General features: G+C 40.0%; 2 protein-coding genes across 3 annotated transcripts; one reads left to right on the forward strand and one right to left on the reverse strand.

Moving 5' to 3' along the window:
* Positions 1-596: 596 nt before the first annotated feature.
* Positions 597-5,189, reverse strand: commd5 (COMM domain containing 5). The gene is made up of 7 exons (XM_080745587.1): positions 4,984-5,189; positions 3,824-3,984; positions 2,773-2,801; positions 2,620-2,670; positions 2,382-2,477; positions 1,873-1,948; positions 597-1,072 (listed from the first exon to the last, which is right to left on the reverse strand). Exons 1-7 carry the CDS (start codon positions 5,102-5,104, stop codon positions 971-973), a joined length of 636 nt encoding a protein of 211 aa, XP_080601713.1. The 5' UTR covers positions 5,105-5,189; the 3' UTR covers positions 597-970.
* Positions 5,190-5,726: 537 nt separating this feature from the next.
* fam199x (family with sequence similarity 199, X-linked) lies at positions 5,727-19,898 on the forward strand. 2 transcript variants are annotated; one of them, XM_080746236.1, is made up of 8 exons: positions 5,727-5,823; positions 8,000-8,175; positions 9,702-9,921; positions 11,920-12,078; positions 13,095-13,256; positions 14,131-14,314; positions 15,455-15,564; positions 17,055-19,898. In XM_080746236.1, the coding sequence occupies exons 2-8, from the start codon at positions 8,009-8,011 to the stop codon at positions 17,226-17,228; spliced, it is 1,176 nt and encodes a 391-aa protein (XP_080602362.1). In that variant the 5' UTR covers positions 5,727-5,823; positions 8,000-8,008; the 3' UTR covers positions 17,229-19,898. The 2 variants fall into 2 exon arrangements, with proteins under 2 accessions (XP_080602362.1, XP_080602361.1); XM_080746235.1 differs by having other exon boundaries at positions 5,744-5,823; positions 7,997-8,175.

Genomic DNA, 19,898 nt, shown 5'->3' on the forward strand with positions numbered 1-19,898 from the left:
TGTCTATTTCAAAACATATTTTAACAGCTTAGATATTCGTCCACTAGGTGGTGCCAGTGCGCTATAATCAGACATGATATCCAAACAATCCAAAATTGCCCCTCTGTTCATAAAACGCTTTCTGTGGACTGGCTCCAAAATCAAAGTCCTTTAATGTTTGCAGCTGTGAGTCAGGTCTGTCTGCAGGAATTGATAGGATAACTAGATGTAGGGGTCTACACTTCTCCAAAATGTATCTACAAATCTATGAATACTGAAAGTTCATTATTATCATTATTAATAATATACCACAGCAACTACCATTTTACCCTAGCAACCACTTGTTTTCCCCTATAGCAACCGCTTATTGGACCATAGAAACAGTATATTAGACCCTAGCAAGTGCATTAATAGAATTACAATGTAAATGTCCAAAATAGTGGTTCATCAAAACATTCATACACAGTTGCACCCCTCTTTGATTCACACAACTTGTTTAAGATCGACTCATATGAACAGATTATCTCAATGGAAAGTAACTGTACGCTAAATAAACAGATTGTGTTACCGTGGAAAATACTTTATTTAATGTAAAGGCAAAAAGAATCGTGTGTATATCTGCACACCGTCTCTCATTCAGTCTACAGACTAGCATCCCAACACTCAGTTGTGTATCTTGATGACATGATCACGTCTATATCAGACTGACCAGTTAGTCCTATGAGTTCTTGCTTCAGGTTTCATAAAAACACGTAAGTGTAGAGTCCACTGTGTTGAAAATATCATCACCAGCGCTGAAAATGTTGCATTATCACTCCAGTAAATCCAGTAAAAAAAGAAGACTATACTATAAAAGATGGTTAACAGAGGGGTAAAGTAAAGCCTAACCTATACTTTGTCACACAACAAAAACAAAACATTTTAACTGAAAAAAGTGTTATTGTTGTTGAGAGACTGTCTTGTGACAAAGTATAATTTGGCCCGAGCTTTGTCAGTCCTGGATATTGAGTATGCTCCTCTTCTCCAAGTCATTCATCTCTTTGAGGATCAGTGCCACATTGTACCGGAGCTCCTGGAACTTGGTTACAGGCACCTATGGTAGACAGACAACAGCAATGAACATACGTTTTAGATTTTCAGTGAGCAATCCATATTTTGTTTGTATTACAGATTACAGATGGGACTTTCCTACAATAATCATAGTATTATAATCATATAATAACACTGTAACTGTACTGATGACGACACCTAAGGTATCTAGGGCTGTCACGATATGACATTTTACATGACGATTAATTGTCACTCAAATAATTGGCGATTAACGATTTAATTGTGTATTTGTCGTTGATAATTACATTTCTGTTTGGCTTTTAGGCTTTGAAGTTGCATATGGTAGATATGACACATAACCTAAATATACAAATACATTACTGACATATTTGACAACTTACTAGAAATAGCCGATCTACAAGCTCACAACGCGTCGCATCGTGAGCTTGTAGATCTGCTATTTCCACTATTTCTGAAATTTTTCAACATTCACGATTATGACGATTATGACAAAATAATTGCGATAATGTCAAATAATCACGATTAGACGATTATGTAATAATTGTGACAGCCCTAAAGGTATCCCCGTTATGTGTTATGTAAAGAGACTAGAATGTGATATGTGGGTTAATAGTTAATATATAATTAAAATGTAATATAACTCCTAGTAATACTAAGAGAAAATAATATTTTCCCAGCTGCATTGCACACTGATGGTTTAGTCTAACTTTTATTTAATTTCATATAAAGTATTCCACTGAGCTGTATTTCACATCGTTCAGAGGACAGATTCAAGACTTGCTCTTCAGATTAATGCCCCTTTTAAGAGGGAATGTACAGTACCTCAAAGCGCTGAGCGGTGCCATCAGATAGTTTCATCTGCATCAGAATGGATGGCTGCAGGGCCCTGGCTAAGGAGCTAGAGAGAAGAGACACAGGAAAACAATGTGTTCATTAGGCAGGCTGGGATCAAATGTCCTCTACACTGTACTAAAACAGTTACACAATCTATGATTTTTAATGTAATTGGAAAGGGCTACACTCCACACTGCAGCATATGAAATAATGTATGGACAATAATCTAAGGCAAAAAATAAATAAACCCCTATGTAATAAACCCACATGTTCTCCTGCAATGACTTTTTTGAGATAGCAAAGTTTACTTGATACATTATAATATTTCATTCTATGACAAATAATTTCTCTTGGGAACAATAAAGGAGCCACCAAAAATACAGTATCTCTAGCCCATGGCCAGGTTGCCCATGTGAGATTAAAAATCTAACATGACAGTGAATTCAGAATGTCATTTCACCCATTTGACGTGACACCGCTCTCCCAGAGTATGTTACCTGGTAGAAATAGTAACGTCCACCCTCCATCTAAAGTCTTCCATAGAGGGTAAATGAGGGTCTCGCTTTGAGGCCACTGCCTCTAGTGCTGTACGACTGGATATGGAAAGAGAGAAATGAAGCACAAATGATAATTAAACATCTCAGAATGACACTCACACTACAATAGAATAGAAAGGTTAATGGTCTGCATACTATCAAATAATAAAAAGACCATTAAATAAAAATGACAACCTACCGATTTCCAAACACTACACTGGCAAAATCTGCGATGAAATCTTCAGGTATCCTAATAAAACATCAACAACAACAACAAGGTCAATATTCTGAGTGTGTATGAGTGATAATAATGTAAAACAATTAAGCTGTCTGTTCATCACTTGAAGTTTACCTCAGTTCTCTGAGATCGTCTTTGAACGCCTAAGCAGAAAGATTAAGCAAAATGTTAACTTTCCCATGTGTAAAATGTTTCTCTTTTAAGTTTTAACCCATTTAGACTGGATGCAACAATGTTTGGACACACATAACTCAAAAATCTACATTGTTGATTTTGCAGTACTGGCATCATCCATCAGAATGACCACTAGTCCTTTAGATCCCTTCCTCTCAATCTTTCAGACAATTTCCCCTGATCTACTCCCTTATACAGTATTACCACCATCATTAACACACCCATCTGCTGTTAAAGCCATAATTATTACGCCCCTCACTGGCACTCGGGTGCTTTTCCTGTCCTACCTGAATCGGTCGGTTCTACCAAATTACAAGGAGGGCTTGCTTTCACATTCACACTGACCCTGTACCAACTTGACGGACGTGCCAAGGGGTCTGTAACTGGCTCTCTCCTTTTTAGCCCTTTACACCATATAGACTAAATTAACCATATTCATAAACCTTTTGACTGACATACTCCACGCACTGTAAAATATGTTGCATATATTTAGTTTGCCTCTTAGTTTATCTATTTAACATGGCCATCAAGTGTTTAAAGCTAGGCAACTGTTGAATAGAATATATTGAAGAAAGGTTGATGACGCACACTTAAAAAGGTTGACAATAGGTGTGGAGGACAAAAGGAAAGTCCAAATGCCCACAATGAGAAAGATCCCGCACAATCTCTGGGACTTGCAAAATATTTCATTACTGTACTAAACGACATTTCCTTCCTCGGACCTTCATCAAGTCAAAAAGGTTGAATAAAAAGAGAGCAAAAAAAGATAGCATAAGAGTAGAACAGAAATCAACAAAACAAAAGCATAAACAGCTAGAAAACCATTTTAGCGGGAGGGACAGAAGGGGCAACGCAAATAAATAGGACCTAAAATGTGCATTTCATTGCCCAATAAGGTGTAATAGAATTAGATATGAAATTACGTTGTGTAGTTTCTCTTTTAAACAATAGTAGGTTCTTGATGAAAAGATCAAATACAAGGCAAGCTCACCTCCTGCTTGAGGGAGGACACAGGGATGTGGATGGCCTCGGTCAGCAGTCTGTACATACCAGCCACGATGTGACTGAGTCTCTCCTCAGGAACAGCACTGGTCTCTGCTATGGACCTCATCACCTCTCTGCAGTCCTTACCTTCCAGGGCACTCACCACCGCTGGGGAAGGAGGCAATGACTGTGATTGTGGCATTTATTACAGTAAAATGTCTAAACAGGCAGTGGTGTAAAGCAGGGCTTCTCAAACGTTCACATTTCAAGGTCTCCTCCTTAACTCTGACAGTGACATTTTATACCTGTATTTAGGCCAGGTTGTGGACATCAAAGCAAGTGTGCAGATGTTTTTTTCTTCTCCGTAAAGTAACTAAATACTGTACATGTACAAATACAATAAAATACTTTTACTTCTACCCCACTACATCTCAGAGGAGAATATTGTACTTTTACTCCACTGTAATTATATGAAAGCTATTACTAAACATGTACAAAACATGGATTAACTACTTCAGCCCTATATAAGTTTCTGCCATTTGAAAACAGATGCTCTAAGCTCACAATTCCTGACATAACAGAGTATTTCTACATTGCAGTAGGGTAGGCTATTGATTGATACTTTTAATTTTGTAAAAAAAGTTGAGTACTTTTTCGCACCACTGCCTACAGTGAAATGTCTCAACAGGTATTAGTATACCTACATCAACTAGTAGCCTACTTGTTCCAATAATTGTGAGGGAGAAAGTCACCCTAACAGCTCTTCAGTTGGCCAGTCCATATTATAGACAATAACTTTTGTATGAATTGAATACAAGAGTACCCCAATGTAAACAAGCCATTGTGCTTACTTGTGGTTTAAATCCTATTAAAGTAGACCTTGTATCTGAACAGCAATGTCACATAGGAACTTCTAATAAAGTATTCAATCAATAAATCAAATGATTTTTCTATAGATATAATGTCTTCATCACACCCTTGCACTTTAAACAGCAAATCACTGCCCACAATATTACTGAATGGCTCATACTACTTGAAAGCTTTACATAATCAATGGTGTTTTGACTAACTAGGCAAATCCACAAGGCTATGACCTATCTCACCAAGCAGCATTTTATTATGTTACCTTTGAGTAGTGTGTCTGTAATAACACATCAGTTACGCTACCTTTGAGTATTTTTCGGAACATATCTTGGTCCACATCCTTGAGGTTTTTCGACATAGTTTCGATCTCTTGCGGTATCCTGCCTCCGAGAAAAGTGGAGTCTTTTGCGTGGCCTGCAGACATGGTTAATCATGCAAAGCTGCACAATTTCATGGAATTATATTTGTTGCAAATGCTGTTGTTTTGATCATCACCATAGCTAGATCATCATCCGTTTTTGACAGCTTCCGCCTTAAGTCACATGCTCATTTCCACTCTTCAGCCTGGCTTGTTGTGTCAAATCATTAAAAACATGTACATTTTCCCGGAAGTGATGTAATTTTACTTTCAAAATAAAAACCTTCGTTTTTTAAAGACGTATCTCCTGAATACAAAATCCAAAAGAGTTTTACTTTGAAGTACGTTCATCGGAAGTTCCATTGGTATCATCGCTGACTTGACGCTGGTCACCAAGTCTCGCGCATGGTCTCGCGGTGTCTCGACAAACATCACACCAGAGGCGTCCGTCAATTGGGTATGGCCTATGGGTATGGCACATAGGTATGGGAAGCTATGGCAGCTGCCATACCTTGGCTACAGAGGGGAAATAATAAAATGTACTTTTCCTCGTGCCTGTTGCTGAGGTATGGCAACATGACTGGTGTCTTGCACGCGCGCGAGGTCGCGCGTGCAAGACACCTGTCATGTTGCCATACCTTAGCTTTTTCTGAACTGACGCCATTGCATCACACATCGGTCATGCGCATGCGTCAGCAGGCCGACATTGAGCCAGACGTCGGTTGAAAAGAAAGGATTTGCTAATGGAGGCGATAGAAAAGATTGTTCTGTGAACGACTAGAAAGGTTGGTTTAATTCTTCAGTTTGAGTTCAAAATGTCGTATTGGACATTTTGATAAGACGCTGAGGGACTCCATTCATACCAATATGCGAGATAGTTGTGTGTGTGTGCGGCATTTGGTGACGCTAGTGGGTTTGTAATGGCTGAATTATAGTTGGTTGTGTACACCGTGTCGCGCGACGAATATACGCGACCTACAAGCTCTGCGCGTGTTGCGCTCAATGCGCTGCGACCAGGCTACAAGACAATGTGAGCTTGTAGATCGGTGTTTTTGGTGCGCAACTACGTATACATCTCCTGCTTAAACGTCAATTAGCTCCACTAGCTTGTTTCCTTTGACGTTGTTTAACCACAACCTTCTGACACGTCTGTTTTTGTTGCAGTCGATGTTGCACGGTTTTAAATGGTCCAGACAGTCCGATAAAAATCATAAAATCACAGCAAGTTGATCAGGTGGATGATCAACACGGATGACATGTTTAGCTAGCAAAATATTATTAGCATCCTAGCTAGCTTTTGCTATCAAACGTCACCAACAATGACGCTGTCAACAACATTATAGCGCAGCGTTTACGTCGTATTTACAGTTCTCTTGCCAATGCATGCGTTCAAGTATTGATTGATTGATTGATTGATTGAATAATTTATTAGAAGTTTGCAATAGAAAAAAGTACAGTTTCATGACAGTACAAATCACTATTGAGCTGTGAAAGTGTTTTATGCACGTTGAAACACGCCTCTGTACAGTCAGTCTGCAAGCAACTATATGACGTTACATTTCTTGCTTATATTAATATGGTTTGTTGTCTAACATATATATAGCATATGAGCCAGTGTGTTGTGTCTGTTATATAACGAGCATTACAAACAGCACACCATGATCGGATTAGGAGGAGGTCTAAAAACATTAGATGAGTGAGATGAGTTTGTCTAGTATTGTTTTTTCCTGTCAATCTATCTATATGGGAAACGGTCCCTTTAGGTGTGCGAGTGCTTGTTTGTTTAATGACGTGTTGTTGGACATTTATTATTGATGGTATTTGGGAACATGCAGTGTAAAATCAACCTTTGAATCTCATTATGTTGCTTTGTAAATGTTTGTTATTTTATTAACGCTCACTTCTCGCCTGTCTATGGGAGAAGTGACAACTCAAGTAAAGCTTGATGTATACTACAGGCATTGACACTAAGGCTTGCCAACCTGCCCCCGGCAGGTAAATAAAACTCTCGGGCCAGTGAAGTTTGCTTATAGGTTGCCCGACCGGGCAAGTGCTCATTTGAGAGGGGACGCAACCATCTTTAGCGTCTAAACACCTGACCGTGGCCAGCGCGCCGCGCTGTGGAGTGTAAAATAAGAGCACTGTTTCGTTTACCTATAATGCACTGTTTACCTATAATGTGCTGTTGCTACTCTTAAAAATATAAAATAGTATGAAGTGTGAAACCATAGACATATTCAATCATAGCTATGTAGGTATTTGGATTTGGAGTTATTGAGGTATGACATTTTTTATCGCACAGCCCCAGAAAGTAAAGAAATAAGTGTTAATTTGAGCGGTAATTAAAATCTTACCTATCATTTTATAATAGACTATTTACTTTTCGGGCAAGTGGACATGACCTTTGGGCAAGTAGAACGTGACCTGTACTTGCCCAATGGGCAAGTGCCTCTGAGACCTTAGTGTCTGTCAACCCCTGTATACTCATAGGGGTGGGCGATATGGAAAAAAAACAATATCATGATATTTTCCCAAGCTGTATCGATACACAATTCTTTTCACGATTCTTTTTCACATTGGTTTTTATGGTTATTTTTCAAGTTACTTGACTCTCTGGGTTCCTTTTGGGAGGTCTAAATTGAACTTTACAAGTATGTAACTCTGACATAATACAAATGAAACCAAATGGACCCGTAAAGTGGAGACCTTGACATTTTAATGATTGAGAACTACTGATTTAGACCAAAATGCAGGTTTAAATTGAATTCTGCAATGAATCTCTGTATTAACGATTAAACAGGATGTTTTTCAAGGCTCCCTCAATTGTATCACGATATAAACGATACCTCTGAAAATGCATATCGTGGAGACATTGTATCTATCAACGATAATTAATTATCACCATATCGCCCACCCCTATAATATATATTGCTTGCTTCTCTATGTGTTTACTTTCAGCAGCACCCAGCCATGTCTGATGCTTTGTATGAGAAGTTCCTGGCCCCTGAGGAGCCCTTCCCTCTGCTGTCCCAGAGAGCCACCCTCAGTGATGTGGGAACCCTGGATGTCAGTGACTTTGGCTGTCAGCTGTCATCCTGTCACAGGACAGACCCTCTGCGGCGCTTCCACACTAATAGGTAAGCTCTGATATTGTGTATGTGTGTGTAGGGTTGGAGGCGGTAACCGCCGTACCGCAGTATACCGAGGTCTACCGCGGTGTCAGTGTGCTTACCGCGGTAAAAAGACAAAAAAAAAAGTATATTTTTTATTGGAAAACAAGCGAGTTTTAAAACGGGGGAGAAGCGAGGACCGCATGCGCTCCATGCCGCTCTGCTCTGGGCCGTGTACCACACGTTGGAAGCCACATACGTCACTCAGTCACAGACCCTGCACACAGTGCACATGCAGGGCAGGAGAGTAGGAGCACAACTCTTATGACGGAGCAGCAAACTTTCTCTGTAATCCACTCGACACAAGGATGTTAATACATATCTTGTGTTGTGGCATATATTTTTTTATTCATACGGATTACTGGCGGAGCGCGGGCCGCGTGGACTTAAACCGAAAATGAAACTATTTTACACCGCGTCGCACGTTGTGCCCGTCCGGCGCGTCGGCGATTTTATAACCTTTTCTGTCAAGTCTTGTAACTAAAACCTGTATATAGCAGCACTCAATCACTGCGATTTGAGAGTTGAGACGTAACGTGAGTTTACAGAATCACTGTACACGATCTGACTACCCGTCCTCCTCTGGTTTGTTCACACAGCTGTTTGTGTCTGAAAAGCCCAAGTAGCTAGCCTACGTTACTATGGTAACCCGACAGTGCAGATCTAAAAGCTCAGAACGCGTCGCGGATGCAATGTGTTGTGAGCTTGTAGATCTGCTCCTTTGAAAGCCATACCCGCTGTGCTGTACGGAGAAGTATAACTCGGGCAGTCAGGCTGTGGAGCTATTATACTCTATGCTGTGGAGAGGCGACTTTTGGGAAGATGATTGCAATATTTTGGCTTATCGCCGAACCTTAATTAATAGATACGGGGGTGCGGTAATTACCGCAGTACCGACGGTAAATGGGAAGACGGTAATCGCGGTAACAAAATGTCCATACCGCCCCAGGCCTATGTGTGTGTACATTTCTATTTTTTCTATATTTTATAATTATGTTAATTATTAATTTTAAAACTTTGCATTGCTGTGTAGGGCTGTCACAATTATTACATAATCGCCAAATCACAATTATTTGAGATAATCGCAATTATTTTTTGCATAATCATCATAATCGTCAAACATTTCCATGTTGAGAAATCTTCATATATGTTAAAGAAAATAGTGGAAATTGCAGATCTACAAGCTCAAATTGCGACGCGTTGTATTAATGCATGATGCAGATTTTCATCGATTTCATAGACTCATAGAATTGTTTGACAGCACTGTCATCAGTCTATGTTGGATTCATGTTAATGTGTTTTATCAGACATTTAACCACTTAAATCGTTGATACTTAGTAAACCTGACCTTTCACTATGTACTTGGTCTGCTCTTCTCTATACCAAACCTATTTGCCAAAAATAGCCGATCTGTAAGCAGCACAAGGCGTTGAGAGCTTGTAGATCGAATGTTTGTCTCATGCTTTTGTCCCCATTGCCATTTTCCTCTGTAGGTGGAACCTTACTTCATGTGGAACCAGTGTAGCGAGCTCAGAGTGCAGTGAGGAACTGTTCTCCTCCGTCTCAGTGGGGGACCAGGATGACTGCTACTCCCTCCTGGATGACCAGGAGCTAACGTCCCTGGACCTGTTTCCAGAGGGAAGTGTTTGTAGTGACGTGTCCTCGTCTATCAGCACTTACTGGGATTGGTCAGACAGTGAGTTCGAGTGGCAGGTAGGTTGGTAGCTTGACCCTAACAAAACTGCTGACTAAATTTGACCAATGATATAGTTTGAGGTTTCTAGCAAATGATCTGACTTCATTTAAACTAACCAGGGATGGCAAAATTGGTAGTTTTGCAACCAGTTCACATCATTATTTAGTTAACTAATACAATTAGGGATGCCCCGATCAGGTTTCTTTTGCTCCCGATCCGATACAGATCAAATATTATTGCTTCCGATTCGATCCCGATCTTTCCCGATCCGATCTTTTGGCAAGGCATTAAGAAAAAAAAATCTATTCATTCTATCACTTAGTGCAGCACTGAATCAACAAATTAAAAACAAAACCTATGAGTAGTGTATAGTGATAAAGGCCTACTAGTGCAGTGTTTCTCAATCATTGTACCTCACCTTTGGTGTGGCCTTTGAAATTTGGCAGTGAAGTCACGATTTAAGGACTTTTAAAATCTGTTTAATACCTCAAAAAATAAAATAAAATAGACCATTACAGCATCAAAAATAATCAACAAACTATATAAAAACTGGTAAAACATTGGCCATTTTTAAAGTTGAAACAAAATAAGTTAAGAACCAATTAACCAGTTGACAGTGCAGAGAGACATAATTGCCTTCCTTTGATCCATTAACAAGGGGCCAATTACTACTTATTGGCATCAGCTGCCAGCTGGACACAGACACAATCACCTTCCCTCTGCAGTGCTCTGTCTGTCTCATTTCTCCAAAAGCCCTTGAATATGATTGAAAATGATTAAGGATTACTGTGATTATGGTAAGCTTACATTTCATATCGCATTCACCTTACCTGTAACTTTCAGTACTCCCAGAAAATATATATATTTTTTTTATTATTTTTTCTCGATATTTTTTTCCCCGATCTCCGATCTTATAAAAATGACCATATCGGCATCCGATCACGTGATCGGGATCGGGCAACACTAAATACAATATGATGATGATAATTATAATTATAATATTGTTAAATAAACTGTGTAACCTAATGTAGGGCTGTCACGATTATGACATTTTACATGACGATTAATTGCCGCTCAAATAATCGCGATTAACGATTTAATTGTGTTTTTGTCGTTGACAATTACATTTCTGTTTGGCTTTTAGGCTTTGAAGTTGCACATGGTATTTATGACACGTAACCTAAATATACAAATAAATTACTGACATTTGACAACTTTATACTTAAAAAAGAACATTGATAGTAGAAATAGCCGATCAATAGCCGATCACAACGCGTTGCGATGCAACGTGTTGTGAGCTTGTAGATCTGCTACTGTATTTCCACTATTTTTTTACTTAAAAAAATATATATGAACATTTTTCAACATGGAAACGATTATGACGATTATGAAAAATAATCGCGATTATGTCAAATAATTTGCGATTAGAAGATTATTTAATAATTGTGACAGCCCTAACCTAATGCTGAAATACACTTATGATGACTCACATACAGCCCTCTCTACCTCGCCCTAACGCAGGCTGCTGGCTGCCTGTAGTTTAGTCTAGATATTATTTATTAAGGCAGGTGTCAATCTAGTGCGCAGTCTATATCACACACTTCTAATGGATTCATTTCCATGGGTGGGGAAGTAACTTTCCGCTTTGTATACTTTCCTTTTTTCCTCAAAAGTAACGTTGTAGTTATGTCTGAAGAGTAACCACATCGCATTCTTTGTATCCACAACTGTGTGTAAAGGATAACTTGCCTTTTGCATGTTGTTTTGCTGCTGTTGTATTTAAGAGCAGTTAATTATTTAGCAATAAGCTGATAAACGTATGCATTTTTAGTGAGCGGCTAATCGTCGGCTAATCGTTGACATCCCTAACTTAAATTGTCGTACTAGACCTGCATCTAACGATTATTTTGTGTTTCCACCAGTAAGTTGCTCCAGATAAGAGAGTCAGATAAGTACCTAAAATGTTAAGTATTGTATTCGTCTCACCATTGGTCTGCTTGATTTTGTCCTCCTAGTTGCCAGGAAGTGACATCGCCAGTGGCAGTGATGTGCTCTCTGATATCATCCCAAGCGTGCCCAGTTCACCCTGTCTGTTTTCCAAGAGGAAGGCCAAGCCCCACGCTCACCGCAGTCTAGATGAGCTGCCCTGGAGCGCCATGACCAATGACGAACAGGTACAGAAAGGAAGTTAAAATAGATGGAAGGTAAACACGTGACGCCGGGGATGCGCCATGACTGACGCTCACCATGGGTGCCAAAATTCACACCGGAAGTGCAATGAAATACAGGATTGATTGATTGATTGACATGGCGGTGAATGGAGCCGGCTAGTACAAACACTATTTATGAACGACTGAGACCTTTGTCATATAATCGCTCCAGGAATATAAAAGAAGACATATCAGTTTGTCCACAGGTTTCCACTGACCCCAGTGCATTCTACCGAACTTCCGGCTGTAGTCTATGGCACCCATGGTGCGACGAATCTGCCGGTTGGAATTGTGTTGTAGCGAAAATGACGTTGGTGACGGGCGTCCCTTCCTCCAATTTTCCTTGCCCATAATCCCTGTGCTGTCGTAGCATGTGATGCTAAAGGAGTCCATGAAATGGAGGGAACATGTATTTGATCCAGTGTGATAAAGATTCCTTCGTCATATTTTCTTCTCCTTGCAATCTGATAGCTTCAGTGATGTCACACAGAATGCCATTCCTCCACACGACCAAACAAGGCACAGCCGAGTTAATGACATTACACTTATATGAATTATGAAATTACAAATGTATGAAATTGCAAACATATCTAGATTCCAGATTTTTCCTCTAGCTAACAGTTGCAAAAGCATATGATCTGTTAGCAAGGCTGTATTTTCAAATAATTCAATAATGCTTTGAAGGCTGTGGCTCAATTGACTTTGCCAAAGTCTTTGTGTTGTGGGAAAGAAACTATTGATAACCATACTATTCAGACAATTTTGATAACCCATACTGTTCAAATTATTTAAAGATTCTTGCCTTTTAGTTCTCTCAGCACCATATAAGTAAATATTGGGAGGATTTAACGTTTTAACAACTTCGTCCTCAGTTGATTTCCAAATGTGTGTGCATCTTTTGAGTATCCAATTCTTAAAGAGATACTTACGCTGCTCAAAGTGATTCATGTGTGTGTGTGTGTGTTTGCTTTCACCTCAAGGTTGAATACATAGAATACCTGAGTCGCAAGGTGAGCACAGAGATGGGGCTGAGAGAGCAGCTGGATATCATTAAGATCATCGACCCCTGTGCCCTGATCTCTCCCACTGACAGCGAGTTCATCATCGAGCTCAACTGCCTCACCGACGAGAAACTAAAACAGGTGGGGGCTTACAGATGCCATTTCACAATATTAGATGTTTTTTTTATGTTAGTCATTACCATGGTCAGGATTCTGTATTAACGTTTGCAAACGTGTATGGTTGTGTATAGCATGCAAAAATAGTATATGTCTGGCCAAAACCTCTTAACTCCATTTTTGAGGTTTTTGATTTTTGGCATAAATCAGGGCTATTGAACACCCTTTACATCTGAGTGTTGGTTAAAATAATATTGAACCAACGGAAAGTAGTAAAAAGTGCTTAGGACAAAACCTCCTAACTCCACACTTTCTGCCAAACCAGCCAACTCCACCTGATTGGCCCTCTCTTTTTGAGCGGTGGTCACAACGCTCCTATACATGGCCGTGTGTGTGGGTCTGTCTGTCTGTCTGTCTGCGTGTCTGTCTGTCTGTCTGTAGCCTGCAGTAACCTTTTCTGACCACACATGTTAAGGGAGGGGCGCTGTTGTTCAGGCCAGGCCAGACCAGGCACACACACACACACATGCGCGCGCACACACACACACACACACACACACAGGGGGGACCGTGTGAACCGCTCAGTTCACACGGGTGTGATTTTTTTCATAAATATGTGCTATTGAACACCTTTTACGTCTGTGTGTTGGTTAAAATAATATTGAACCAATGAAAAGTAGTAAAAAGCCCTTCGGTCAAAACCTCCTAACTCCACTTGAGCTCATTTTCCAGAAAATTAACATTTTGGAGTTAGGAGGTTTCGTCCCGACAGCAGAGATATGTTTCAAAAGTATTATAGATATTCTATGTCTACCAAAAACCTCTACGCAACGAAGCCTATATACAACATCTATGCCGTGTTTGAGTTTTGATGTTTGAAGCGGTGCTGTGTTTTAAGGTACGGAGCTATATCAAGGAGCACAGCCCCAGACAACGAGCCAGCAGCACCAGGGACAGCTGGAAGAGGAGCGGCCACAGCAGTGCCAGTACCAGCGGCGTCAGTGGAGCTAGCAGTAGCAATGCTAGCATGGTCAGCTCTGCTAGCTCCTCTACTGGTTCTACGGCGTCCAACTCAATAGCAGGTGAGGTTGTTGGTCTCATGGTCATCAGCCCATAGTAGGCCAGTCAATCTGAGGTTTGACCCAAAAAAAATTGCAATAGTAATGGTTCAAGGTTTTTTATGATCCTTGGGGTCATCCAAAAAACATGCTAAAAGTTTTCCATTTTATTCTTAGTGTTTCAAGGTGTTTCATGGAGTTCAAGTTTGGGTCCCTTCACTTACTATACAGGAAACAAAGACCTCCAAAAAATCTTCTTTAAGTAGCATGTGAGGGGTCTAACAAGGGGGTTTTCATGATCCTGAATCCATTGCAAGCATTTGTTTTGCTCGAAAAACATTCCTCGGGCTAAAAAGGCACACAACAAAACTGAGCTGACCCCAGAAAAGTGATGACTGATCACTAAACCATAGTTTTGGGGGTCAGTTTTTAGCCAGAGGAATGTTTTTCGTGCAAAACAAATGCTTGGAATGGATTCAAAATCATGAAAAAACCCTAGTTAGACCCCTCACATGCTACTTAAAGAATATCTTTGGGGGGTCTTTTTTTCCTGTATAGTAAGTGAAGGGACCCAAACTTGAACCCCCTGAATTCACCTTGATCCACTAAGAATAAAGTGGAAAACGTTTAACATGTTTGTTGGATGACTCTAAGGATCATAAAAAACCTTGAACCATTACTATTGCAATTTCTTTTGGGTCAGGCCCTTTTTTTACTTGGATTGACTGGCCTAGTAGCAGGACTGAAAACATCAATCAGTAGTAGTGCAGTTTAATGCAGCATCTCCTTTAATCCAGGCCACTTGATATTTTTCCATTTAGTGGTCTGTGGAAAATCAATATCAAGTAGTGGTAGCTATTGGGTAAACAACGTTTTTAAAAAAGAAGAAAACTTGCAGCATAAGAACAGCTAAGATAAGATTGCTAAGCCAGAAGGTTTGGAGCAGATATAGACCCCTTTCTCAAACGTGACCGGCATACTGCTTCGGGCCATGCCTAATACATGACCATGTCACACATTAAGCCTGCTAATCTACCGTTCACAATGCTGACAATAGGGAGCCAACGCAATATCCAGCAAAATTATTGGCTGCTCAAAAAATAAACAAATAAATAAAAGGGGGAACATTGTAACGAGTAAGTGTTCATGTTAAAACTGTTTCAGGTGGAGGTGGTCCAGCGTCAGCCTGTAGCGGAGGCAGTGTAGCAAACATCAGCAGAGCTCACAGTGACGGCAACCTGTCCAGTGCTGCGGAACGCATTAGAGATTCTAAGGTAGGTTCTGTGCAATTGTTGGCATTCTAAGCAGCTTAAACGCTTTTATGAAACACAGATGATGGCCTCTCTCTATCCATCTTCTCCTTAAGTTTAATTGTTAGTTGAAACCGAGTATCATTACTATATCGCAATAGTGCCAAAGCAGTTGGGTCCACACATTGTAAATCAAATTATAGAATCGATAGCATAAGAATAAACGTGTGTATGTGTCAGGACAAAAATCCACTCGTCCTAGACAATTTGCCCTCCTGGCCCCCCACTAACTGTGGAATAAACTCCCTGTCGCACTTAGAACTACAGACTCACTCCCTAGCTTCTACCGTAGACTGAAGACTCACCTCTTCAGACTCCACCTAAACCCATAGCACTACTGTAAAGCCCTTATCAGAGTCTGTGGTGAAGAGCCTTTCACTGCAAATTTTAGGTGATAATCTATCCACCTAAAGTGAGAAAACAAGTGGAGGCCATCATAGCCAGTCACGGTGAAGTCCTATCACTGTGACTGACTGGTCTAGATCGACCAATCAGTGAACGGGGTGATGGGCCGATCTGTCTGAAAGTAAAAACAGAGAGATGTGTCGGGGTTTGCGGTGGATAGCTCTTCACTGCGAGTAATGACGTAATGTTGTAGTTTTATGACTTAAAAAGACTACACCGCTGTGGATAGCTTATCACCGCGGTGCCTACTATGATAGGGGCTTGACACTCCCCTTCCCTCAATGACCATACATGAAGATAACATGTTTTGGTTTTAGAAAAGTGTTTTACTGATTAGGTGTGTGGTCTACCTATGTTATTGTTTTTCTAGATTGATATCCCTATGCCTTGTTCTATTGTTGTTGATGTACTGACATATTATCTTGCTTATTATATCAATGTATTACCTGCTTATTGTAAATCGCTTTGGATTAACCATTTAGGCCTAGGATTATTGAATGCTTTAACTATTGAAAAAATAGCATATATTCAAGCTGCGAGCTTGTAGATCTGCTATTTTTGAAAAGTTGTGAAAATGTGTGAAAATCTTTGAATATGTATTTTTTAAGTGAACGTTTCTAACTCAAATTTTGCTTCTGGGGGTGGTCCCTGGAACTAAATATTTTGAGATGGGGGTCCGTGGCCAAATACATATCATTTTGGGGGTCCTTCACATGAAAAAGTTGACATAGTAGTCTATCAAGAACAGATTAACTGAGCTCCAGTTAAGTGAAAAGGACCTTTTCTTTGACGATGGCTGGCCAGATTACTGACATAGAAACATGGGTTTTTCAAAAGACACTTATAGAATCGGGTCAAAATTCAAATTTTAATGATTTTTCAAAAATAGCAGAGCTACAAGCTCGCAGCGCGGCACTCGGTGCTTGTATATCTGCTATTTTTCAATAGTTAAAGCATAAAATAATGATACACAACAATGTGTACCCGTTCTAAATGGGTTAAAAGCGTCTGCTAAATGCCTAACTTGTAAATCGTGTGTCCCTCTGTAGAAGCGCTCCAAGCAGAGAAAGCTCCAGCAAAAGGCCCTGAGGAAGCGTCAGCTAAAGGAGCAGCGGCAGGCAAGGAAGGAGCGTCTGAGTGGCCTCTTCCTCAACGAGGAGGTCCTGTCTCTGCGCGTCAACGAGGAGGACGACCACGGGAACGACCTCGACGTGCTCATGTGACACCAGTGAACCAATCAGTGCTCCCTCTACGCCTGTCCTCTCACCACATGACCACCGCCGCCGCATAGCTCGCTTCATAGGTGACGCTAACACATAGCCCAAGACCGATATCAGGCATGCAGTGGTGTTTGCGTAGCACAGAATGCTCAACTTCTGAACCAAGACGACGCTGCACTTATTAAGCGGGGTCCTACCTTTTTAGAGGGCCTTATATACCGCCAGCACAAAGAAAAAAGCCTTATCAGATTAATGTTAAAGTTGCAAACCCCCTTGAATGAACTAATACTCGTTTTGTGACAATATAAGCTGAAGCGCTGTACCGATACATAATGTGACAATAAAAATGTTATAAACACCATTTTATTTTTTATTCTCCATAATGGCGAGTAGTGTTTACTTAAATTTAATTCAGCTTACCTCTCTTTAGTACTTAGTACTACATACGTGAAATGAAAGCAGCTTTAACCACTTAGAATACCCATTTTGGGGCGAACATTTGGCACAAATGGCTCACCTGCAGGCTTGTGAGTTTGAAGATGGGTTATTTTTGGGAAAGGAACAAAAAAGGAGTGTACTTGGTATAGAAGCAAGTTGCCAATGGAAATGGGTTTCACTTTGTAAAAATGATTAGGAAGAGATCAGGATCAACTACTATATTGGAGGTGTAGAACTGTAATCGATAATGAGGTCTGTATATCATTTATAATTTTTTCCCCCTTTGTCGTTGTACACATCTTTTTTTTATCCAAGTTTCATTTTGCATCGTATGATGCCAAATGCATCACTAGTCATGATGAAATACTAAAATATCTCAAAACACAGATTGAACACACAAAATAACTCAGGAATGTGTTGATTGTGTCCCAAACAACAATAAATTAAGATCTGTTTGTCCCAGAGGTGAACTGGGCCTTTAAATCCCATATTTGCTTTGATTTTTACTTATGTTGGCAAAAATAAGTATTCGTTTCATTAAAGGGGTTCAAGTGTTTTAATATTTGTTCGATAAGGCTATGGTTTATTGCCCTGGTGGCATTTAAGTCCCTCCAAAAAGCTGGTGGTTGGACCACCACAGTACCCCACTTCACAAGTACAGTGTGTTCAGAATGCCCATGATACAAAATGACTTATGTACTGCCTGCTTACAAATAGTCATTTCCATACACATACGTATAGACAATGCTGACGTTATCTAATTGTCCATGGCATAGTTTGCTAATGCTTCTACTAGTATGCTATTGCTAGAGATGAGAAAGCCTTTGGAGGTACAAGGGCATCTACCTGATATTATAATGCTTGAATAGATATTAGCTTTCATATACTGTAGCCTTGCTAGCCTGCTTAATATAAATAATGCTACTGCTGGGACAGCCTAGAAGCTAATTTAGACACAGAATTGCTACTATTGCTTCTTGCCACTTTTGCTGCTACAGCAAGACAACGGTCTAAAATTGTGCGTCCATTGCTGCAGACAGACGTGGAGATGTGCTTAGTTGAGCCGCATATCTCATTCCCTCATTGCCTTTCATTTGGTCTTTGGTAGTGTTCAAGGCCTGGTAGACAATTTTGCAGACGGAACATATACTGCACATATACACAGTCACATTGCAATCATTTTTTTGCATTGCTTTGCAGCTCAACTAATTACACAAGCAACAGAACATTTGAGCTTAAAATCACTGTATGCTGGCAGCGCCGTTCTCCTGTTCTATGGAGAAAGCGTTGATGTTTGGTGGGGACGGGGCCATGATGGATTATGCATTTGGCATGCATGTGGTCAGCCTTGACCCTGTGTGCTGCTGGTCTTTTTTAAAGCATCATGAAAACGGATGTTCCAATGAGAAGGACGTTTAAAAACGTGAGTGTGAACATCTAGTTATTAAACAGCACGGTGTCGTAGTTGGGTTAAAGGTAGCTTTAACAGAATAGTAAATACTCAAACTGGGTAGAGCACAGAAGTCAAATTGGGCTAGCTTTGTTAAAAGACTAGTAAGCACATTGTAACGCTCACCTTGTGATTGATCACACATTTTAAAAGAGAGGATGTCCACAGCTCTTAAATGAATCAAGAAAACCTCTGGATTAGTTATTACCTGATCTGACTAGTCGGATATGTATATATTTGGAATTAAGGTGAGCTGTTGTCAGGTCAAGAAATAAAAGTGAACTATTTAAACTGAACAATTGGAAAACGACCTATTGTGGAAATGTAAGGATTTCTGAAACCTGTAAATAAATTGGCAGATTTGTCTAAATCCATCCAGCTTGCTGAGGGATGTGGTTCCATTTCATCATGAAGGCTTAGAGGGAGTACTGAAACATTGCATGCTTAAAAACATCGCCACAAAAATGCACGAACACGGTGGTGAACTAACGACTAGCATCTTTATTTAAAAAGAAAAAACGATTTAAAAATGGCTTTGTTCTTGTAAATAAATGTTGGATAACAGTATATTTCCTTTAAAATGTTCCCCTAAAGAAACAGAACTTTACCTTTGATCTGTACATATAAGGCCATAACAAGGTAGTGAACTAAGTGGTCCTCAAAGCTTTCTACACATGCACTGCTTTGGAATAGTGCATAAGCAGTAAATTGCTGTTGACTTCACATTATTTTTGATATTGCATATTAATTTGATGCATTAAACCATGATTATTATTTTTTTTCTT

Source organism: Nannobrachium achirus (assembly GCF_963921795.1).
Source record: "Nannobrachium achirus genome assembly, chromosome: 17".
NCBI classification, from domain to species: Eukaryota; Metazoa; Chordata; class Actinopteri; order Myctophiformes; family Myctophidae; genus Nannobrachium; species Nannobrachium achirus.